General features: G+C 45.7%; 1 protein-coding gene across 2 annotated transcripts in view; it reads left to right on the top strand.

Annotated features, from left to right (window-relative positions):
- The window catches only part of COL5A1 (collagen type V alpha 1 chain), a 159,134-nt gene that overhangs the window by 29,709 nt on the left and 108,663 nt on the right, over nucleotides 1–20,762 (top strand). For both annotated transcript variants that reach the window (XM_040606337.1, XM_040606336.1), the window contains exons 2-4: nucleotides 8,349–8,516; nucleotides 14,683–14,896; nucleotides 15,536–15,698. In XM_040606337.1, the coding sequence (XP_040462271.1) occupies nucleotides 8,349–8,516; nucleotides 14,683–14,896; nucleotides 15,536–15,698 (545 nt within the window). The remainder of the gene's footprint in view (nucleotides 1–8,348; nucleotides 8,517–14,682; nucleotides 14,897–15,535; nucleotides 15,699–20,762) is intronic.

Here is a 20,762-nt window from a genome sequence, read left to right as displayed (position 1 = left end):
CTTTTTGGGCTTCTGTTGGAAGTCACCTTTTCCTTTAAAAATATGTAATGGCTTCTTTTCCCAGGAATGGGTTTTCACTGCATTCAGGCAGCCCTGCAGAATCCTCCTTTCCGCTTGGAGATGGTAATGCAGTGAGAGAGCAGTGCTCTGCCTGATGTTGTTTGTGCCGGATACATTGATATTAATTGGGGAAAATATGGTAATAACTTCATACTTGTCACCTGAGTACCTGAAAGTGCCTAATAAAATTGTGCCTCTTCTAATCTCCCCACAACACAACATTTTCTGGCTTAAAGATGACAAACAAGAGAGATGGGGATGTTAAGGAGTAGGTTCTTGGGTGGCAGAAGTGGACCTTGTTTCATTAAAGCTGGGACTTTTAGATTCACCTTACCTACCAGATTACCTGGCACTAGCTGGCTGGCTCAGAGCTGTGCGGGTGAGACAGCAGCCCAGCTGGGTGCAGGAGCTGGATCTGCCCCTGCTCGGGGCCGGGTATTCTGCTCTCGGAGGTGGTGATGGAAACCTGGGGCAGCTATTACTCAGATCACTGAATTTACCTTGCTGTAGTCAAGCACAGGATCCAACTCTTTTTATTTAATTTCTCGTTTCTTTAATCTACTGCCTTTATATCAGAAGGTCCCTGCTTTTCATCTGTTGAATAGGATTCACGTTATTTGTTTTTTTGCATCAGTTTGTGTGATCCCCATTCGCTTTGAAGCATATGAAACTACCTTTCTGGTGAAGGTCTGAAGTGAGATGAGTGGTTAAGGAGGCAGGGAAGGAGATCCAGGAAAGCTCCTGGACATGTCCAAGCATGGTGCTTCCACACACAGCCATGGGACTGGAGCAGAGCGCCAGGCCACTGGGTCCAGCTGCTCACTTTGCTGATGCTGAGGAGGCAGGACAGCAGTGTGGGCAGGCCAGAGCCGCCCCAGCCAGCCTGGGTGCTGTTTAGACATCTGTGTGCAAGAGAAACAAGGCGATTTAAGCCAGCTGGTTAATTGTGGGCAGGTTAACTGCAGTGCATAGCTTTGCTTTTCCTATGAAAATGACTCACTCTGCCTTTCTGTGTGACTTGAGGCGCTTTTCAAGGAGATGCTACTCTTGAAACAATCCTTATTCACTTCACTGTTATTACTTGCTGTGGGATAAGATGACAAGTTTATTTTATAGTGGTTGTTCGTCTAGGCAGGCTTTGCTTCCCAGTAAGTGTTCCTCACTCATGATCAGACACTTGGATACAAATACCCGGACTGCTGAGTTACGTATTAAATGATGAGAAAAGTTGCAGAGGGCACCTGGAATGAGCTGGGAACATAAATGCTTATTCATTCTTCACCTTATGACCTGAAATCTTTGGCAATAATTGCACATAAACTATAGTACGACTAAGTGCTGTGTCATTAAGTGCTGAAGGTCTTTGGATGCCCTTTAGCTGTTATGAAACCGAATATAGAAGAATGGTTCTCCACTGTTATGGGATGGTGACCCCTTCTTCAGACACCCAAATGTCTCAGTTACTGCATTAATACAACGGGTCAGCTGTGCACAATAAATGTGTGTCTCAGGATGCTGATGAGGGATTTTTTCCACTTTGAAGGGTATTGTAAGGCAAAAAGTGGAAGAAAGGGGATTTTCTTAACTCTTCAAGTTCTAGGAATGCATTCAGTGAAGACTGAAGGCTGGCTCAATGTTGCCAGGTAAGACTGAATAAGGTGTACCTTAAGACGGCAGCGGTAGTTAGTGAAAGGGGAAGGCTTTGATCTCTTAAGCCCAATTTTGGACACAGCTGTAATACAGCTGCTGCGTGGCAGCGCAGCTGCGTTCTTGTCTGGTGGACGGCACGTTGCACCGGGCGGTGCTAGTGGGGCGTGTGCAGTTTTGGTGGATTGAACTGTTCTCTAAAACTCGTTTCAGCTTCTGGTCCACTGAGATCCTGGGGGCTTCCTGACCTTTTCGGTGAGATGAGCAAAGGGTAGTTGGAAAAACAGATCTGTTCTCAGCAGTACACCAAGTACATAGCATCCTGGGCAGCTCCACTAGAAAATGCATAGAGGTCAAAGAGGAAGGGCTAGGTCTGGGTGCTAACTCATTTGGAGTGTGCAAACCGCTCTAGGTGCGGCGCTCATAGCAATGAGGATGCTGGGCTGATTGGGAAAGTGGTTTTCTTGCTGGCTGGTGGATGTGTGGTCTTCCCAGGCCCTCGGAGGACAAACGGGCTGGGCATGGTGTGGGAACTCACCTGCTCTCATTACTGCGGGTGTTCCAGAGGGTTGGTTTTGATCTCTGGGAATGTCAAGGCAAGAGCCTCTCCCCAGCTATCAAACGAATGCAACGGAGCCCCAAAGAACTGGGGAGGGTCTCCCAGATGTGCTGTCTGTGCTACAGAAACAGCATTTCTGCTCCTTCCACCCCTTGCTGTGCACCCGACACCTGGAGGCTGCATCGTTTGGACTCCTCGTTAGCAGTCCAGGCTTAGCACAGTGGATGTTTGCTGTTGCGATATAGTGTCGTGACTTTGCCAGCTTGCTGGGGTTTGTATTGAGGAGTCTTGTGATACCTAGTGGGGTTTTCTTGCTTTTTCTGAAAATTTCTGCTCCTGGAGCCATGTGATAGCTTCATTGCAAAAAAAAAAAATAAAAAAATCTTCCCAAATGGCAGCTGAAAAAGCTTGAAGATCACACTGAAAAACTGGGAGACGGCTTTCAGAAGAGATTAATAAATTTTTTTTGTGCATGATTTGACTTCAACAGATTTATAAAACTGACAGTATATAGTTGGGAAAATAAACATACTTAACTCTGTAATCTACTGCAATCCAGATTGTACTCATTTGGCATGCCTGGCTTTGCCTTTTGACCAGTTGTGCTGCCCAGTTCACCCCAGTGGGCTGTGCAGGGTGTCAGGGAGAGCAGCCCCCTCTGAATGCTGCGGTGTAAAGCAGGAGGCCATAGAGAGTGTCCGGCGCCAGCACCGCATGGCTACAGGCGCTGCAGCCTTCAACTCGGTGGCAAGTTTAAATATTGCGAATTTCCTTGGGGATAAGGATTTAATTAAAGATCTTGAAAAATGATGGGAGGGAGAATTGTTTTGAGGTTTGTTATTTGTAATTTGGTAATTTTTCAGACACTGGAAACGTGATACCCACAAGTAATGTATAAGCGACTTATGTATCCTGACGCTTGGTAAAGTGCTTTGGGGCCCCTGCGAGAGCTTTGTTTCAGGTGTTAAAAAATTATTATTGCAGGCATAAATATGACTTAGATTAATGACTTCTGGCTAATGCTGTATATGCTGGGATTTTCAGCGTAGCCTACAGAAGCTGCAGGTCCATCTTGCGCTGAATTTCAATAGCACCATTTCCATTAGGGTCTTGACTTAGTTTTTTTTCCAGAGGTGGGAATAATGTCTTGGTTCCTGCTGATCCATCCTGCTTTTAAGAATATCAGGCTGACAAGGGGGTGATGAAATGAGACAAAGAGGGAACTGGTGGCAAGTGCCTTCTCTGGGCTGACACCTGTTAGCCCACACTGGAGCGAAGTGAGGACAGTGTGGCTTCCCCTGATGAAAGCAAAGCAAATGCCTTGGCCCTGGGGGAAGGGGGGAAGGGGGGGGGGCGGGGGGAGCAAAATTAGGAGGGTCTGGGCTTGATATCAAGCTTGGTAGAGAAACCAAACTGTTTAACCTTTGCATAGTGGTTGTGTGCAGAAAGACTTCAACTGACCTTTACTGCAGCTGCTAAACAAGGGTTGGTTGTTGCCTTTTCTGCTCTGTGACTTATAAGTGTAATAGCATTAAAAAAAAAATAATAAAAAAATCTTTGTTTATCATTGCACATGTCCTGAAGGATCAGCAGGGCTTAAGACCTCTTTCCCTCTTAAAAACTGATTTAAAGAACAGTCAAGGAAAGGAAAGGTGAGGATGGACAACCCAGTCATGCTGGGAATGGGGTTTGCCCACAGGCAGGGGCATTCAGTGTGGTCTAATATTTGCCTGGGGCTGTTAATGATGATTAATGATGGTCTTGTTTCCTCTGGAGTTCCTTGGGGATATTTCTGCTCCCGCATCCACAGCTCAGTCCGAGCAGGTGGCTTGGCCGTCGTTGAGGGTGGCAGGGCATGGCCACACTGACCATGTTTTGGCTGGAGCCTGTGCCCAGCCCAAAGCCAGGGAGTTTATTTCAATGGATGCTGCTGAATTTGCTTTAATATGGAAGTGTAAGAAAGAAAAGAAAAAAAAAAAAGTGGCTTTTGTCCACTGCTGAGTGGGGGTAGAGTTATAAACTTAATACCAGCTGCCTCTGTTCCAGGTTTTAACAGGTAATTAAATAATTAGAAATCAGATTAACACAGAAGGATTGGTCTTGTGGTTAAACCCTTGGTTGGACATGGAGGAATTAAGGATTTAATTCCTCCTTTTGCCACTGTTGGTTTGTCAGGGAGGCACTCATCTCCACTGTTAAAATGAGAAGTAATGTTCCTTTTGGGTCTTTTTCAAGGGCTGTACATGCTTTTGGGGAAGCCTTTGGTCTGATTTTGGTCTAATTTGGGATGTTTGGGGTTTGCCTCTTTGTATACTGGCTATATATTTTTGTATACCCTCCTCCAGCACAGCAGGGACTGAGCTGCTGGTCTCTTAGGGGAGCCTTGTGCATCTCGAGTGAAAGAATGATCCTGTGTGTAATGCTGCATAGTAATGTTATTCATAAAATAGCAAGTAAAAAAAAAAAAAAAAAGCTTTCATAAAGCAACAGCTGATTCAGTTCTTGGATGAAGGCCAAACCCAGTGCAAGCTTGTAAGAAATACCCTGTAGAGCCTGATTTTGGTCAGTTCCGTCTCTGTCCTGGGCATGATGCTGTCAGAGCTCCTAACAGGAGATTACATTTAGTTTGGGCTGAAAAATCAAGGGGAAATAAACAAACTGATTAGCTGGACAGGAATAAGAGCTGCTCCTGTGTGAAGTCCATCTTTCTGGAAAGAGATGGATACTTTTATGCTCCTTAAGTCCTACTCAAACGGATGCCCTTAGTGATGAAGTGCAACATTGAGTGGTCTATAGGGCTTCAGCTGGCTCCTTGCCTCCTCTTTGATCTCCAGGAGCAAGCAGAGGTGGGACACTTGCTCACATCTGTGAACAGAAGGTATTTCCTCTCCTGCTGATTACCTGCATGCTTTGCAGTTTGTTTGTGCAATACCCAGACTGTTGTTCTACTTTAGTATCTCGCCTTGACCTAATCCATCATAGTTATGGAGGTATAGAGGATCTTCCTTCAAAATGAAGATTAATTGCGTGATAGGTTTGGAGGCTCACAGCAGCAGAGGGAGGCTGGCAGATGCTTGAATCATCTTTTACAAATGAGAAGTTCTGTACCAGGGCGCTGATGATGGGTGGGAGCTGAGATGGATGGGAGATGAGAGGGCTCGGGGCAGGAGCTGGAGCACGGAGCCTGCTACCTGCTCATGGCTGGTTGCTTCTGGAGGAGGTCCAGCTCCCCTGGACGCCCATCACCTTGCTATAACCACTGCTGGAGCTTTTGGCCAGCAATTGCCATATGGCTCGCAAGTGGTGTCATTCTGTTGAGGTACAGAGCTGGTGAAACCTTCAGTTTTCATGTTGTGCTTCCTTCCTGTCAATACACTCCACGATTTTAGCTATAAGATCGTGATAATGAGCAGCGTTTCACTCGCCCAGCACCATATACTTGTTTCCTGTGAGAGATGACCATGGCTGGCTCTGGTGTCAGCTGGGGCTCCCTTGCCAAAGGAGATGATGTTCACACAGTTTTTGTCGTAACAGCAGCTGAGCTTTTGGATGATGGATTCTTCTGCAGCCATTTCTGGTCCTGCAGATGCCTCAGCCCCACCGTGGCTACTGTCCGCAGGATGGCTGATGTGCAGCACTGCAAGCGAGGCTCAGATCCCCCTGCTCAGATCCCCCTGCGTGGGGACCGGGCTGATGTCAGGAGTCTGGAATTCACATCCCCTCCCCCTTGCATTTGCCTTTTTCCCTTCTCCTCCCTAAATAAATGTTGGAGGCAGCTTAGGAGCTGGCTGATTTGAATCTCTTGGAGCAGAGGGAGGTAACTGGAAGCAGAACTGGTGTTTTATTGTAGTTTTAGTTGCTTAAACGCAGCTTGGGTTGTATGTATACAGATATTCCTGTGTGAAGAAAACATGGTTGAAAGGCAGCAGGAAGATCCAGGCGGCAAGGACAGCTTAGACAAATGTGTGTCATCCGCATACTGTCTAACAAGAATGAGAGATGAGGAAACGTTACAGCTGTATGCTGCTCAGGCCAAGCTCTCAGCTGGTTTATCTGCAGTGTTGACTTGGGTTTGCCATATGTTTGTAATCTCTCATTGAGAGCCAAAATCCTCAGGATTGTGGAAACTTGTAAAAACTGCTGAACAACGTACACGAATTTTCCATCCAAATATTAGGCCGATCATCTTGGTAACCAAAACCTTTTATATTGTAAAAGATTTGTTCATGCTGTTTCTTTCCATTGCTGAGGTGTTTGGATTCGGTGCTGATGGCCACGCTGTAGCCCTTGCCCATGGATGGCGAATCCCTTGCAAATCCTTTCCCTCTTTCCTCCCTGGTCTTTCTAGTAATAGGCTTGATGCTAATGTGAGGCCAATTTTTTTTTTTCCCCTTTGCAAGAAGTCCTGTATTTTCCTGCCCTTTTCGGAGCTGTCCCCTTTTTTGCAGTAGCAGAAATGCCATGCACCTTCCTGAATGTAGCTGGGTTATTTGTGATCAGTCTGCAAACTGGTAACAAGCTTTGCACCCTTGGCCATGCAGCATGGCACGATGCCCTGAGATCCTGATGGAAGCTGGGGCAGCCAGACCAGGGGGTTAGTCCTGGGTATCGTTGCAGACATCAGACTATGTAATGTGTGGCTGTCCTTGAGGGATCTGAATAATATCACTCTTTGGGAAAAATAATGTATCAGGTAGCAAAAGGATACAGCTGTGATATATCGCCCAGGCAAGGCTAAATGGAGCTGTCAGGCAGACATTTGCTTTTGAATACTGCTGGTGGGTTGAGTTGGGTGGCTCATATTTCTGACAGCACTTTGCTCCAAATATCAAGTCAAAATTCAAACTAAGCATTTTAAGTCAGATCTGAATATTCCACTTCTGGAGACACTATATCTCCTGATGTGAGCAAGACCAGATTATGAAGTTAGTGAGATGTATCACTTGCATTACTTAATTGATGCTCTAGAGACCTGAATATCTGAAGGTGAACTGGCGCTGAGTTTGGTGTGGGGACCACTGGGTGTCAGACAAACTCCCTTCATTAACTAGCTTAATGTCTGCAGCAGCAGGAGCCCCAGGATATGAGCCTAACGGGATGTGGTCAAGGAGGGCTGTTGAGGGAAGGAGCCTTTTTCTTCATGTCATCAGTCAAAATGTCCACGCGGATTTTTCTTCTTCTGTGCAGCATATGTGTTTTGTTGGCTTTCTGTCTGCTTATACACACTGGTGCTTGTGTGTATAATTCCGGTGTCACAGGGGGGAATACCTGGCAGAGAGGGGGAACTATTTAACGGGACTTGCCTGGGCTTGAGCTGAATTAAGAGGGGGACACTTGGCTGCCTGCAGTGGAGTTGTGCTGCATCCCTGCCCTGTGTCGCCTTGCTGCACCCTGGGCAGAGTTAGACACTGTGCACAAACCCTGCAAGGGTCTGGGTGAGCCTGCTGGCAGCACGGCCAGCCCACAAGCACCAAAGCGCTGTGCTGGGATGCTGCTCTGCCATAACTTGTTCGTACCCTGAGGCGCGTCTTGTGGGTTTAGCTGTTATCCCAGCTAGTGTGACTTTGCATGCGGTTGTTTTGCATGGTGCGTGTAATCCTTCAAGGAAGCTTGCTCAGGTATTTGCTTCCAAATAACTTTTTGGATGAACCAATTTAAGAAAAAAAAGAATGAAAATGTTGGCAACCTCTTGATTTAAAGCCTTTCTTTCAGATCATGAATTTCCTGTCTAATGCTTAGTCTTCAGCATGTGCTTGAATGATAGAGATTGGGTGAAGACATCCAGAAAATATAACTGCTGTAGCTAATAAGATGGTATATTCTCCCTACTGCCCCAGCGCAGACAGCTGATCAACTGTTCGTCTCTGTGTTGAATTAGTGTCTTTGACCAGCAGTACAACATCCTAGCTTTGAAGCTGGTATTAATGTTGTATCTGTAGACGTATTGAAAACTTATTTCATGTTTTTAAAATTGTGATGATTGATTTGTGGGGTGCAGGCTAATACTGATTTCGATCTGAGCAAGTAAGCAAGTACCAGTCCTATTGCCTGCTAATTCTTGTCTCCTTTTCTTTTTCCACAGCTGAACCTGCAGACCTCTTGAAGGTATTAGATTTTCATAATTTACCTGATGGTATAACAAAAACAACAGGGTTTTGCACAAGCAGAAGATCTTCAAAAGAAGCAGATGTTGCTTATAGAGTAACAAAAGATGCTCAGCTTAGTGCACCGACAAAGCAGCTGTATCCTGGTGAGTCCACAGCTTTTTGTCATATGTAACCATCTGACCCTTTTTCTCAGATTCCACAGGCATGTATAGGGCACTGCATAATTTCTTCATCTTTTAAGTGTGCTTGCATGCTCCCTTGGCAGGGAGTGATTTTACTGTTTCAGGGGGCTGCAAACTTTCAGTCATCAAATAACATTACAGTAGGCTCTTTTCTTACTGCATTTGTACATAGTGGTGGGTTTCACCACAGAAGACGCGGCCAGTGCCTACATCTGTTCCCTCCTATATTAGAAAGTTTCTACTGTCTCATTATCACACAGTGACATCCAGCTGGGGAGAGAGACTTGGAAGATGCAAAAGAACGCAGACTGTTTTGTTCTGCGTTTGTGGAGTGCCAAGCACAGTAGGGTCTTATTCTGTGGCTGTGGTGTCTCTCATAACACAAATAATCACCATATAAAAATAATAGACTGCCCCACAAGAACAGATGTCCCAAGAACAGTTGTTTGAAGAAATCGGAGGTTCATTAGAGAATGCCACTAAGATGTGGGAGTTCACAAAGCCCTTGAAGAGCTTGTGGGCTACTATTTCATTTGTCACTGAGGATGCACTGGAGCTTAATTTTTCAGGCCAAGAGACAATCACTACTGTGAAGTAAAATGTGCTCGTAAAAAGGCTGGACATAATTATGGACCTAAACCTTCTCAGTGCCTGAGAGCTTCAGTCTTGAACACGTAGTGAACATCAGAATTCTTCCTTCCAAAGCCATACAGGAGCACTGCTGTATCCCTGATTTACAGGGGAGGGTGCAAGGGCGCTGGGACTAGGCGTGGTGGGATTTTCTGGGTTTGGTGAGAAAAGCGCCTTTGCTGAGAGAGGTTTAGCAACAAGGCAGAAAGATGCTGCATGTAACTCATCTGTGAAGCAGTAACTTAAGCAAAGCAGGTGCATGCATTCTCCTTTGGTGTTTGTGAAAGAATTAATGACATAAAATGCATTAGCTAAATCAGAGGTAATGTGGCATGCCACTACCAATGCTTTTTAATTAACTTGCTGTATCTATCAGACCCAGGCTGTCAATGGCCTAAATGAGGACTCGGAGGTGGACTGCCGATGCGCTTGCATCTTCCAGTCCTCTGTTTCCTTCATTGCATGTGTTATTACTGAGGTTATTTTCAGACTTCATTATTACCCTGCTGTGACAATTAGCAGGTGAATTATATTTACTCCGTGGTGAGCAGGAGCATGCCCTGTGTCTTGCATACAAACTGAGAGTCTGACATGAAGATGAGATCAGCTGTGGGCTGGTAGCCCTTCGTCGCCTGGTCAACCCTTAGCAAAGGACCTGCTTGCTTGGTTTTTTTGGTTTTTTTTTTAAGCCCTGTTTCAGCATGTGCAGAACAGTGTATTTGTTTTTATTGCTGCCCAAGGCAGGACAGTCTTTGCTGACCATAGATAATCCATCAAGTGTCCAGCTGCACCCCTCTGCCAGGCTGTACCTTCACATCCCAGAGGGCTGTGCCCTGTGGATATGGGGAATATTTGTCCCAAGGACAGGCTGCAAGTGCCCTGCAGTGGCCTCTGAGCCCATCCTTCTGTCCCAAGGCAAGATCAGCCCAACCTCCCCAGCATGTGTTGAACAGCTTTTGTGTGCTCTTTCTGTGTGTCTGAAATGACTCCAAGTGTTAGCCCAGCTGGTATCTTCAGGCTCAGAAGCACTTGAAGAAATGGTTCCAGCTGGGAACATACAGCTGTAGTGGATTCGAGAGCTTTCCAGTATTGCCGTAGCCAATTGTGTTATGGAAACCAGCTAACAGTGGTGACCTCAAGATAGATTTAAAAAAAAAAGGATAGAGTATTCTGGCTAATTGTCATAGAAAGGAGACTGGATGATACCCCTTGTGACAAAGGTTAACACAAAACAGCGTGAAGAGCTGAATCGTGGTCACGGCGGAGGACTCAGCATTGTAGGAGATTTTCTTGGGTTTGTCCCATCTTCCTACTTGCATGTCCTCACCGAGTTTTCAGTTTGCATCTACTGTCTTCCTTGGGTGAGAAGATCTGGATGGTGTTTCCCTGGTGTCATCAAGCAACTTTTCAATCATTTCATCATCTGGACAACCACAGGGTGGTTGAAACAGCCCTGTCTCCAGAGACTTCCAAAGTCATTGAGTCTGTTCTGCTGCTTGCTAAGGAGATGGAAGGGAAGAATGAAGTGAAGAACCCCCAGTGTTTTCCATCAGATCAACAGATGTTTTCTCAGTACATCTCCATAACTAGATGTGACTTCAGCTCACACCACCAAATGAATGAGAGAGGAGATAAAGATAACAGAGTAATTGCAGTGCAATGTACCAGGGGAGATGTGGTTTTAGTGATTTCGTGTTAACAGGCGGGTGGGTTGTAGCATAACTTTCCCTCTCTGCTATAGAGCACCCTAGGCAAATGTACACTGCACATAATATTTTGTGCTAATTAGAAGTCAGTGCTTTTCTAAGATGGTAATTTTATGGGCTTTGCATTCTGCTGCCACAGCCAGCAAAGCAAGATATATCTATATATATTTTAGAAAGCTTGTCTGTTTTTTCAAGCTCACAAGAGTGAGAAAATCTGCTGAGATGCTCTTTGTCCTTGCTCCCTAAATAAGTTCTGCTTCCCATCAAAAACCGTGCTCTTCCAGCGGAGGCAAGAAAGGCAAAGTTTTCAGTGGCAGCCAGCAAAATGTCATTTGCATTCTTCTAGCAAACTCTGTATTCTCCACACTGCTTGTGGGTGTCTGCATATATATATGTATATATAAGTTTAAAAAGAGCTCAAAAATCTCTATTATAGCTTGAACAGTCATCTCTGAGGAAAACAAGCCAATCCAAAACTGAGAGTCTTCTCAGATGAAGAAAAAGGCCAGAAGTTGGTGACACTGTTGAAGAGCTGTTTCCTTTGAAAAGTGGCCCTGGAAATGATAGCATCTTGCACAGCAGATCCACTTTGTGTTTGTGTCAGGAACTGGATCAGCTCATTGTTTTTGCTGATTTTTTGCTATTTAAGCAGTTAAAGCTTTCCTGTTCTGCCCAGATCAGCAGCAGGGCTCTTTATTTTGGGCTGTATTGGGATACACCTGCAGAATCTGGGTTAGGGACAGCTGGAACCTTCTTCCTATTTTGAAGACCATGAGATTGTACCAAAGCTTTTTATCCCTGGTTGTGGTCCTTAGGAAAGAAGGAACTCAGCCTGGCTCTACTGGTTTGCATATTGGGGCATAGCACAGATGCAGTCTGCTCGAGTGAAGCTAGTGACATCGGTGGGCTGTGCAGGGAGCCAAGTGGGATGGAGAGATCTGTGCCCACCCTGCACCTCCTCAGCAATTTCCGTGGCTCCATCTGCGAAATTGGAGTCTTAACCCTTTGCTGCCTTGCAGGAGGCTGAGTGTAGTGAATTTGAAAGGATTTGGCCATGGGGTAAAAGAGTGATGCTGAGCCAAATTCAGCATTGGTGCAGTGCCGTCCAGTGATGGATGTGCCACATCTCCCAGCATGAGCTCATTTGAAGTGAATCAAATATAAGGGCTTAATCCCAAACCCTTTGTTGGGGTGGGGGTCTCCATTGTCTTTAAGGGGATTTGGGTCAATTTCTATGTGCTTCATATATTTATTATGATGTATTTATTAGTATCGCTGTCTGTGTGGATGTGTTTTCATACATCATTCAATAGCCTGGGTCATTTCTGGCTATGACAGTGAAGGCATTGTTATTTTGCCAGGACAGCAGAGCAGTAACAGAGTAATGTCAGCTATAATTCATCCATTATGGTTATTTGGGTTGAGAAACTCACATCACCATGGAGACATTTTAATAATAATGAAAAAAAATTTAAAAGCAGCTTTTTAATGAGTTGGCAGCTTGTCCAAGTTGAAAGGTACTGTATTGTGGATTCATAATGAAATTTTGGACATGAACTATTTTACATAAAAGGCCCAAAACTGTAGCCTGTAATTGGAACCAGGAAGGCGTATGGTCTTGATTCAGCTCTACAGGAGGATTTGTATACGGCAAGAGGGAGATAAAGCTCAGTGCATCCTATGGGAGGCACAATAATCGGATGCCTGCATTTGCAAAATATCTGGGTCTGTGTCCTAGGGGGAAATCGGGCTATAATCATGGCATTTAATTACTGCCTGCGAGTCCTCTATTCAGGATACTGCTTTGTGCTTCTTTCCAAATGTTATTTAACTAAGGTGAGGAATATTAAGTCGGTGCAAACAGTGTGAGTCTCTGTAGGTATCCTCACAGATCTCCCTCAGTGTCTGCTGTTTGCACAAGCTGTTTGTAGCAGTGCTGGGGTTTGATGCAACCCAGCCTGCCCGTGCCTCCTGCCTCCTCCACCGCCGGGTGATGCAGCCCTGTGCTAGGCAGCTAGAAGCATTTAAAACACTGATTTGTTAACAAAAGTTAAAGCAACTCCCAGGCAAAAGAGGAAAGCTCTTGGCCCTTTAGCGTTTGAACTCGCTAGCTTTGCTGTGGTTGGAAGAATTCCCTGCTCCCATCTTCCTGGTCCCCTCCCTGGGTCAAAATCCCTGATGCAGCCTTGGGATACCATCTAAGAAAAGCCTGAAAGGGTTAAAGGGGATCTATTTGAAGCTTGTGGGCACTGAGCTTGACATTTTTTTGTGGTTTATGCAGCTCTGCATCTGCAGTTTAAAACTGCTCCGTTGTGGTGTTCCCTTCCCTGCGTGCTGCCGGCTGCCACACATGTGGACAGTCCCGGCACACACCCCACTGCGCCCGTGGCGGGGCTGCCCCACTTTACTCTGCCCCGCCATGGTTTAAGATTTCTCAAGCCGATACCCAGGGGTACAATGCAATCCTTGTTTTTGAAAGCCTGGACCTTAAAGGAAAGATAGCCTGCAAGTCTCACGCTGCTGACATCCAGCATCGAGGAGGTTATGGGCTGTATGTACCCTCTGTTTCAATGGGTGCTGTTTCCAATAATTTGATCAAGAAAGCTCCTTTACCAATACTTCTGGTGTTTTTAAGATGTTCTGTTTGGGATATGCATCCAGGCTTTTCTATTTGGATTTGTCTTTCCAGTCCGAATGGCAGCGAAAACCCAAGCAGGGGAGTTATATGCTGCACAGGGTGTGACTTGATGCCCATATTGACCTGAAATTTAAAATGTATTTGTCTGGTGTCGCAGGGGATTGACCCTTCTGCTGCACAGAGCTTTGCCTCTGTACTGACAGTACCGCTCCATACTTTATTTGCTTTAATCCTCCAAACCTTGCCAAACTACAGACAGGAGTCACCTGACATCAGACAGGGTTGCTTTCCTGAGTGGAGAAAAAGCTGGGAAATTTGTTACATGCTTTTTAATAGGCAGACAAATTATTTGCCAGATTTATTTCTGTGTTCAGATTCTTGTGTCTGCACCACCCCTGAAAGCCAAAGCCACAGAATGCTCTGTTCTTGTCTGGAATAGGCAAAACCTGATGCAACTTCCCTACTCCTTAAATAAAACCCTTCAATATTGTGTGTGCCTAAATGGCACAGGATGCTTAATTTCCTCCATCCCTCTGACATCTTAAGTTAATTTGGGAACCTCATGGTATACAACAAAAAGTTTTTTGCCGTGTCTCATAAAAAGCTCTAGAGCATACTAAGGAAGGCTTAGGTGCAAATAATACAGATGTAAATGGACAGCTTTTTCAGAATGTCTCTTTCCCCAGCTCTATGGGCTGATCCCAAAACACTAGACCCCTTGCCATCCTTTGCTCACAAGTTCAAATGTGGGATGGCTTTTGGCACTGGGCCAGGTCGCAGTAAGGGCTGGGAAAAGGCTTTCTTATCATAAACGAATGATCCTTAGAGATGCTGAGTTCTGTGCTTGGGTTTGTAACGTGCCATTAGAGCAGGTAGACCTTGGAGGACGCTGCTTTACACCAGCTTTGCTGGTGTAGTCTACTTCGGGTTGCAGCTCATCCCAACGCTGTATCACAATAGGCTTTGGGGGAAAGCCAGATCTTCACCTGGCAACTAAGATGCCACCCTGTATAAATTCTTAGGGTTGCAGATGTGCATGCATCTGGAGAGAGAAACCAGAGGTCTCCCCATGGGTTATTAGACAACAGGGCTGTTTCTGTAAGGTTTAATTTTCAAGGAAAACCTGACTAACCTCTTTGCTTTTCCACTCCAGCTTCCCCATTCCCAGAGGACTTCTCCATTCTAACCACTGTAAAAGCGAAGAAAGGAGGTCAGTCCTTCTTGATCTCAATTTACAATGAGCAAGGGATCCAGCAAATTGGTGTGGAGTTGGGTAGATCTCCTGTATTCCTGTATGAAGACCATACAGGAAAGCCAGGCCCAGAAGACTATCCTCTCTTTAGAGGCATTAACCTAGCAGATGGCAAGTAAGTGAAATTTTGTGCACAAAGGAAAAAAAAAACGGTACTTTGTTTATGTCAATGCCAGCATGTTGCAAACTGTGTAAAATAGGAGTCGTGCATATATAAATGTACATACACACTTGACTGCTGCCCAGTGTCCCGTTCTTGAGCTTTGCCCTCCGGTGAATATATGCTGCACGTATAAAAGGTGTGAATCACCGGTCAGTACAAATTGTCTTGACACTTGTGGAGAGGCAGGAATACTGCTGACTTGTGCTGCAAAGGGCCTTAAGAAATCAGTTTGTCTTGCAAAATCCACACTGAATTTTTTGCAGGACTTAAGGAGGGTGGAAAAAGGGGGATAGGCAGGGAGTTACTGGTGTGGTTTCTTTCTTCTGCCTCTTGTTGAAGCCAGAACTGGCACCCTCCTACCTGTTTTGGAGGGATGAGAAGTGAATGGCATCATCTGTCAATACAGCCTTTCTATTTCTAATGCAATCTTTAGGGTCTGCCCAAGGATGATTTTCACATGTTTGCAGACGATGGCTGGCATGAAGGTTTGCAGAATATCGCTTTATGAAAGCTTCACTGTTGTGCAGTCATTACCTTGTTCTTGAAAGCCCAAGGCTCTGTTTAATACATTTGTGGACTGTATTCTTCTAGGTGGCACAGAGTAGCTATCAGCGTGCAGAAGAAAAATGTCACCTTGATTCTGGACTGTAAAAAGAAGATAACCAAGTTCTTGGACCGAAGTGACCATCCCATCATTGACGTCAATGGCATCATTGTATTTGGAACAAGGATATTGGATGAGGAAGTCTTTGAGGTAAGTCATGACAATGAGCAGGTCTGAAGATGTTCCACAGAGATGATGAGCTGGGTTCTGGCTGATGAGGTATTTACAGCTCATCTTTTGAAACTAGTATTGGATTTTTGCGTAACAGAACACCATGGTATGTAATCTGAATTTTTTAATATTATTTTATTTTTAGTTTTTGTTTTGACTAGGTAAATATTTTCTGCAGTAGTGATGAAAGCAGTGGGCCAGATGACTGACTGGAGTGAGCTCCTCTGCTTTTATGCCCTTGCACTGGTTCTAGACCAGCTCCTGCCCTGGGATTTTGTAGGTCTGTAGCTGTTGTGGTCTCGGCTCATGTAGCATGGGAAGGGCTCATGAGGTTTTCATTCATCCCTGTGTTATGATCTGGATAAAGTTGCAGGGGCAGTAAATGAAGGCTGAGGAAAGAAGCTCCCCTGCAAGTCACAGCTCTCCCTGGGGCTGTTGGAATTTGCTCTTTTCCCATGCCTTGGCCATTGATTCTTGGTTTCTTGCACCATGACATAAGGGGACTCTCCTCGACAGCTTGTTTGGCAGCCCTGTCACCTCCCACGCAGCAACTGCTTTTAAAAAGCAAACCAAAATCGTGATGGGTGGCATGTTCCCATGAGCTCTTCTGATTTAAGCAAAGAGAGAGAGGATTATTTATAGACAAGGTACATATGGTAGTCTTCCCGTAGTTCAGCAACTAGTTTAATACATATATTTCACTAGCAATCTCAACTTCTGTGGTCTGCTGCACTTCTGAGGCTTTCAAGTATATAAGAATCTTGTCTCTGGTCTTTCTTGCAAGGTAGAATTGCTTCCCTGAAATCAGCACCAGTGCAGTGAAGTGTAAACTCAGACCTATTAATCTCCATCTCCTTACTTTTATTGCATTTATGTGGAGGAAGAGCTGTATCTCATGGGCCTCCCTGACCCAGCAAGGGATGGGGAACATCTCTTATCAGTGGATAATTACAGCCATAGCGAAGCCAGCTCTCGTCTGCATTTTGCTGTTGCTCGGGAGGAGGGTTCCAGTCTGTTTAGCATTACCAACATCTGGGAGCTGGTCTGCTGTAAACAGAGCAAGAATGCATGGGCTGACCCTTGCTGCCAAAATCCCAGTTACAGAGTTAGAGCTGAATCTCTAAATTGTATTCAATTAATAGACATTCCCTGGGAAGTTTAACAATTAAAACGGAAAGTAAAAGCTGGGTTTAATGGGCACTGGAGTGTCTTTTGCAAGTGTGGGACATTCTGCCAAAAATCTCAGCACTGGTTGCCTTATTTTAAGTGGAGTTGTTATATAAATTGGGGAGCCACTTAAAGATCTTGTAGCACATCCAAACTGGATAAGAAACCTGCACTTTAGACTACTTCCTTTTGCAAAGTAACACCGTTTCCAAAACTGCTCCTGAAGCTTGAGATGTTCCGGGGTGGCTTTTAGCGCTCACCTGAATTTAGGACCGCTGATCCCCCTGCCAGGCAAGGGGATGCACATTTACGGGTGGCAGAGCTCTCCCAGCTCTGCTGTCAGCCCATCCCATGGGGCTGGCCACAGCTCCCCTGCTGAAAAGGACTTGTCTGGGGGGTACCAGCTCAGAGGGCTTGTGAAACCTCCTCAGTCCTGGGAGGTGGGGTAAAACAGAGCAGGTGTTCCCCTCCACTGGAGCCCGTCCTGGGTACGGGATGTAGTTACAAGATCATTGCAGGCGCTTACGGAGAACTGGACAATTACCAAGTATGTTTTTTCCTCTATCTTTTATGTACTGATGCTGTGCAGCATGTGTATAAAAAGCCACCTCTAGTTCTGGTATTTGCCCTTTTTTCTTTTGTAATGCTCATCAGGCAAAGAGGGTTTTCGGCATATCCACACACAGGCTAATCAAGATACCAGCAGCTTTACATGAATGTAATTAATAGGTTTCATGAAGACAGTGGACTATAACCTAATTTCCTTCATATCTCAGCAACTTTATTTCCTCTGGCCCTTCCTTTCTTCTTTCTGCAAGCCTAAGCAGAACCAAGCAAACCCATTTCTCTATAGGGGAAAATTGTGGCTCAAAACAGTGAGAAATGTGTGTAAACTGTTAAAGTTAGGTTTTCCTGGAAAGCTGATAATTTTTGGACTGAATGCACAATGATGAGATGAAGCCGTTGCATCCTGCAGGCGACTGCTCTGCAAACGTTAGCTAACAAGATGTTCCCCAGGTCTTTTTGGGACCTGTGGAGTTGCCCGGCTCTTACATGTTTGTTGCTTTTTTTGCTGGAAATGAAAATAACCCAGTTTAGCTGGGAGTGGGGTGGGAGGGCTGGGACGGGCTGTGCCTCAGCACGAATCAGCGAGAGCTGTAAGTAGTGGGAGTTCACTCTTCCTTGTCAGGGCTGAAATCAAATAAAACCCCAAACGCTTTTTGTTTTGTTTTGAAAAATGTAATTATTCAAGCTCGGGGGTCTAGCTGGGGTCACAAGTGGAGCAGCCCTGCTGCATTCGTCCCTCGAGTGCCCCGATGGGGACTCCCTCGCTCGTGCTCTGCTGCAGAAAAAGCCTGGCAGGGAAGGTTAGAGGAGTTTCAAAATATTTCTCTAGCACAACATTCTTCCAGTGGAAAAAAAACCCTACTTCCTCTCATTAAAATTCAATTAGTTCGGAGGCTGTGTGGAGATCTCTGTACGGCTGGGGGAATGCTGGGTAGGTTTGAAAAGGGGCCAAGCCCGGAGCCTAGGTTATACAAGTTAAGTTTTGTGCTGAGCTGTTGTTCAAAACAGAAGTTTACAAATGTCAGGACAGGCTCTCACGCCGGGGTTGGGAAGTGGTGGCCGGCTTCAAGCTGTGACTGAGAGGATGCTGTTGTGAGACAGCAAAGGGCTTTTTGCAGGGGAGGGGGAGAAAAGAAATAGCCCATGGTGCGGGATAAACACTTTCTGTCTGCTTGCAGGCTGTAGTAAGCAGCGTTCCTGTGGCTGTAGCAGTGCTGGAAGGAAGTTAGAAGACATGTGAATGTTATCTCATTTTTAGAGGGATTAACTGTTTCTTTTGATGTGCTTTTTTTAAACATGCATTAGAAACAAAGTCCTAGCACAGTCTAATGGTTAGGCGTAGGAACAGAGAGAGGATGAAGTTTGGGAAAGTCCCTTTCCCAGAAAGCAAAGCATCTTCTGCTTGAAACCCAGGGAGACTTTCCAAAAAAATCCCAGGGATGTGATGACCCCGCTCCTGCCTCCACTCTGCAGCGATGCGCCTCAGGAGCTGCCTAGTGCCTGTGGTCATTGCAGGAGTCACCTTTTTGTGCAGGACCCTATCAGTTCTTGCACGGGTAACGAGAAACTGGAGCTGTGAGCCCGTCCCTGCTGGCAGCAGGGTGTGGATCCCAGAGCTGAGCTGTCAGCCTTTGCTTGGGCTGATCCCTGTTAGCCTGTGCTGGTGTAAGAAGAGCCGAGAATAAGTTGAGCAACTGTCAGGCCAACACTTTGCCTGCCCGAGGGTTTACTTGGCTGTTGTAAGTATGCTTCTGCTGCACGTTGCACCCATCAAACTTGGCTGTAGGCTATTGGGGTGCTTTGTGGGCTTTCATCTGAGATTGTCCGTGAAGGATGCTCATGCCAAGGAATTTCTGCTCCGTGCACAACTTGTCACTGGGGTCAGGGGACAGCATCTAACTCCTTGGGGCTTGCTCCTTCCCTCACAGTGAGCAGTCAGCCTTGCATACGGTCTCTCTCCCACCCCTAGCCAAAGCCTGACAAAATTCTGACATCTTTAGCCACAACGGCATGAAGCTCACATAATCCATTTGGCCACCGTGTCCCAGGACCACAGGGATGGTACCTCCCCATGGGGTGGCTTTTTCCAACCTGCTGTTTGCCGTGGTGGTCTGGTGGAAAAGCAGTTCAGCTGGCTCTGGGCTGGAGAAGTTCTGGGTTAGCAGATGTGGGTTGAAACAAAGTTCAGACCCTGGCTCAGTAAGGTCACTGGGCTGCGTTTCAGTCCTGGAAGAGGCTGTATTACAGCAGTGAACTGAGAAATCCCATAACCCACAGCTGGAGGACCTTTATGCGTGGAAAGTGCTGCACAGTGTCTGTGGCAGGTAAATGTTACTGTCTCTGGGCTGCATTAGGTGAACTTCACCCCTTTGTGATGGTCTTTTGAAGCATATCATGTAGTCCCATGGAAAGAAGTTTAGTTCTTGCAGTATTGTGTGGTCCAACCCTGTTCTACTGCTCAGCATTACTCTGTAGACCAGCGCTTCACAGCGATGGGCTGATGAACAAAATGAAATTTGTTCAGATCTTGCCAAAGTCCCAGATGGTGACGTATTTCATATTTCTGCTAGATATCCCATTTTGTCTTCTGATCTGTCAGGAAGAGGCTATTGCGTGAGGCTGCTGTGCTGACAGTGTGCACCTGGCTGGCAGAGCTGGCCATGGCATCATTAAAATTGTGGTGTGGGTGTTTTGGTAAAATTGCAGAGGACACCCTAACAACAGGCAAGTCCATTTGATGTAAATTATACTTGGTTCACCCGTTTAAAATCTTGCAGCACTGTCCCACAAGGTAACTGGTGTTTTGACCCTCTGGAAATAACATTGGTTCGCAGCGGTGTCTGGTATTGGTGTAGATGATATTAGTTTTCCCATAAGTGGAAAAGCTCAGTGCATGTCTGTATTGCTTTTCAAGCTTTATGTCCTTTTCTGCTGGCTCCTTTGGAGACAAGAGGAGCTTATTTTGCCCAGCTGAGTGCCGTAACTGTGTCTCATTGCTCTAGCTGGTACTGTAAAACTAAGTGGTTTCCTCTGATCCTGCCAAACATGGTGCAAAATGAGAGGGTCCCAGACACCTGCAGACACCATCCTGCCACCACCATGAAACCCTGAGGGGCTGACAAATTATTTGTTGTTAGTTTGTGCCAGAGCTTGTCCTGGGTTGAGATACGGTGGGCTGCTGGGGTTTTGATGATGCTGAAAGGATGGTGCTTTTTATTTTCTTTCCTCCTTTGTGTTTTTGAAGACCACTGGTGAAATCAAGACATCCAGAAATGGAGGGAAAGCAATTTGTGCCGGGATGAGCCAGAA

The sequence above is a fragment of the Falco naumanni genome, chromosome 9 (genome assembly GCF_017639655.2).
Source record: "Falco naumanni isolate bFalNau1 chromosome 9, bFalNau1.pat, whole genome shotgun sequence".
Taxonomy (NCBI): domain Eukaryota; kingdom Metazoa; phylum Chordata; class Aves; order Falconiformes; family Falconidae; genus Falco; species Falco naumanni.
Note: the sequence above shows the minus strand (reverse complement) of the source record. Positions and strands in the feature narration are given on the sequence as shown.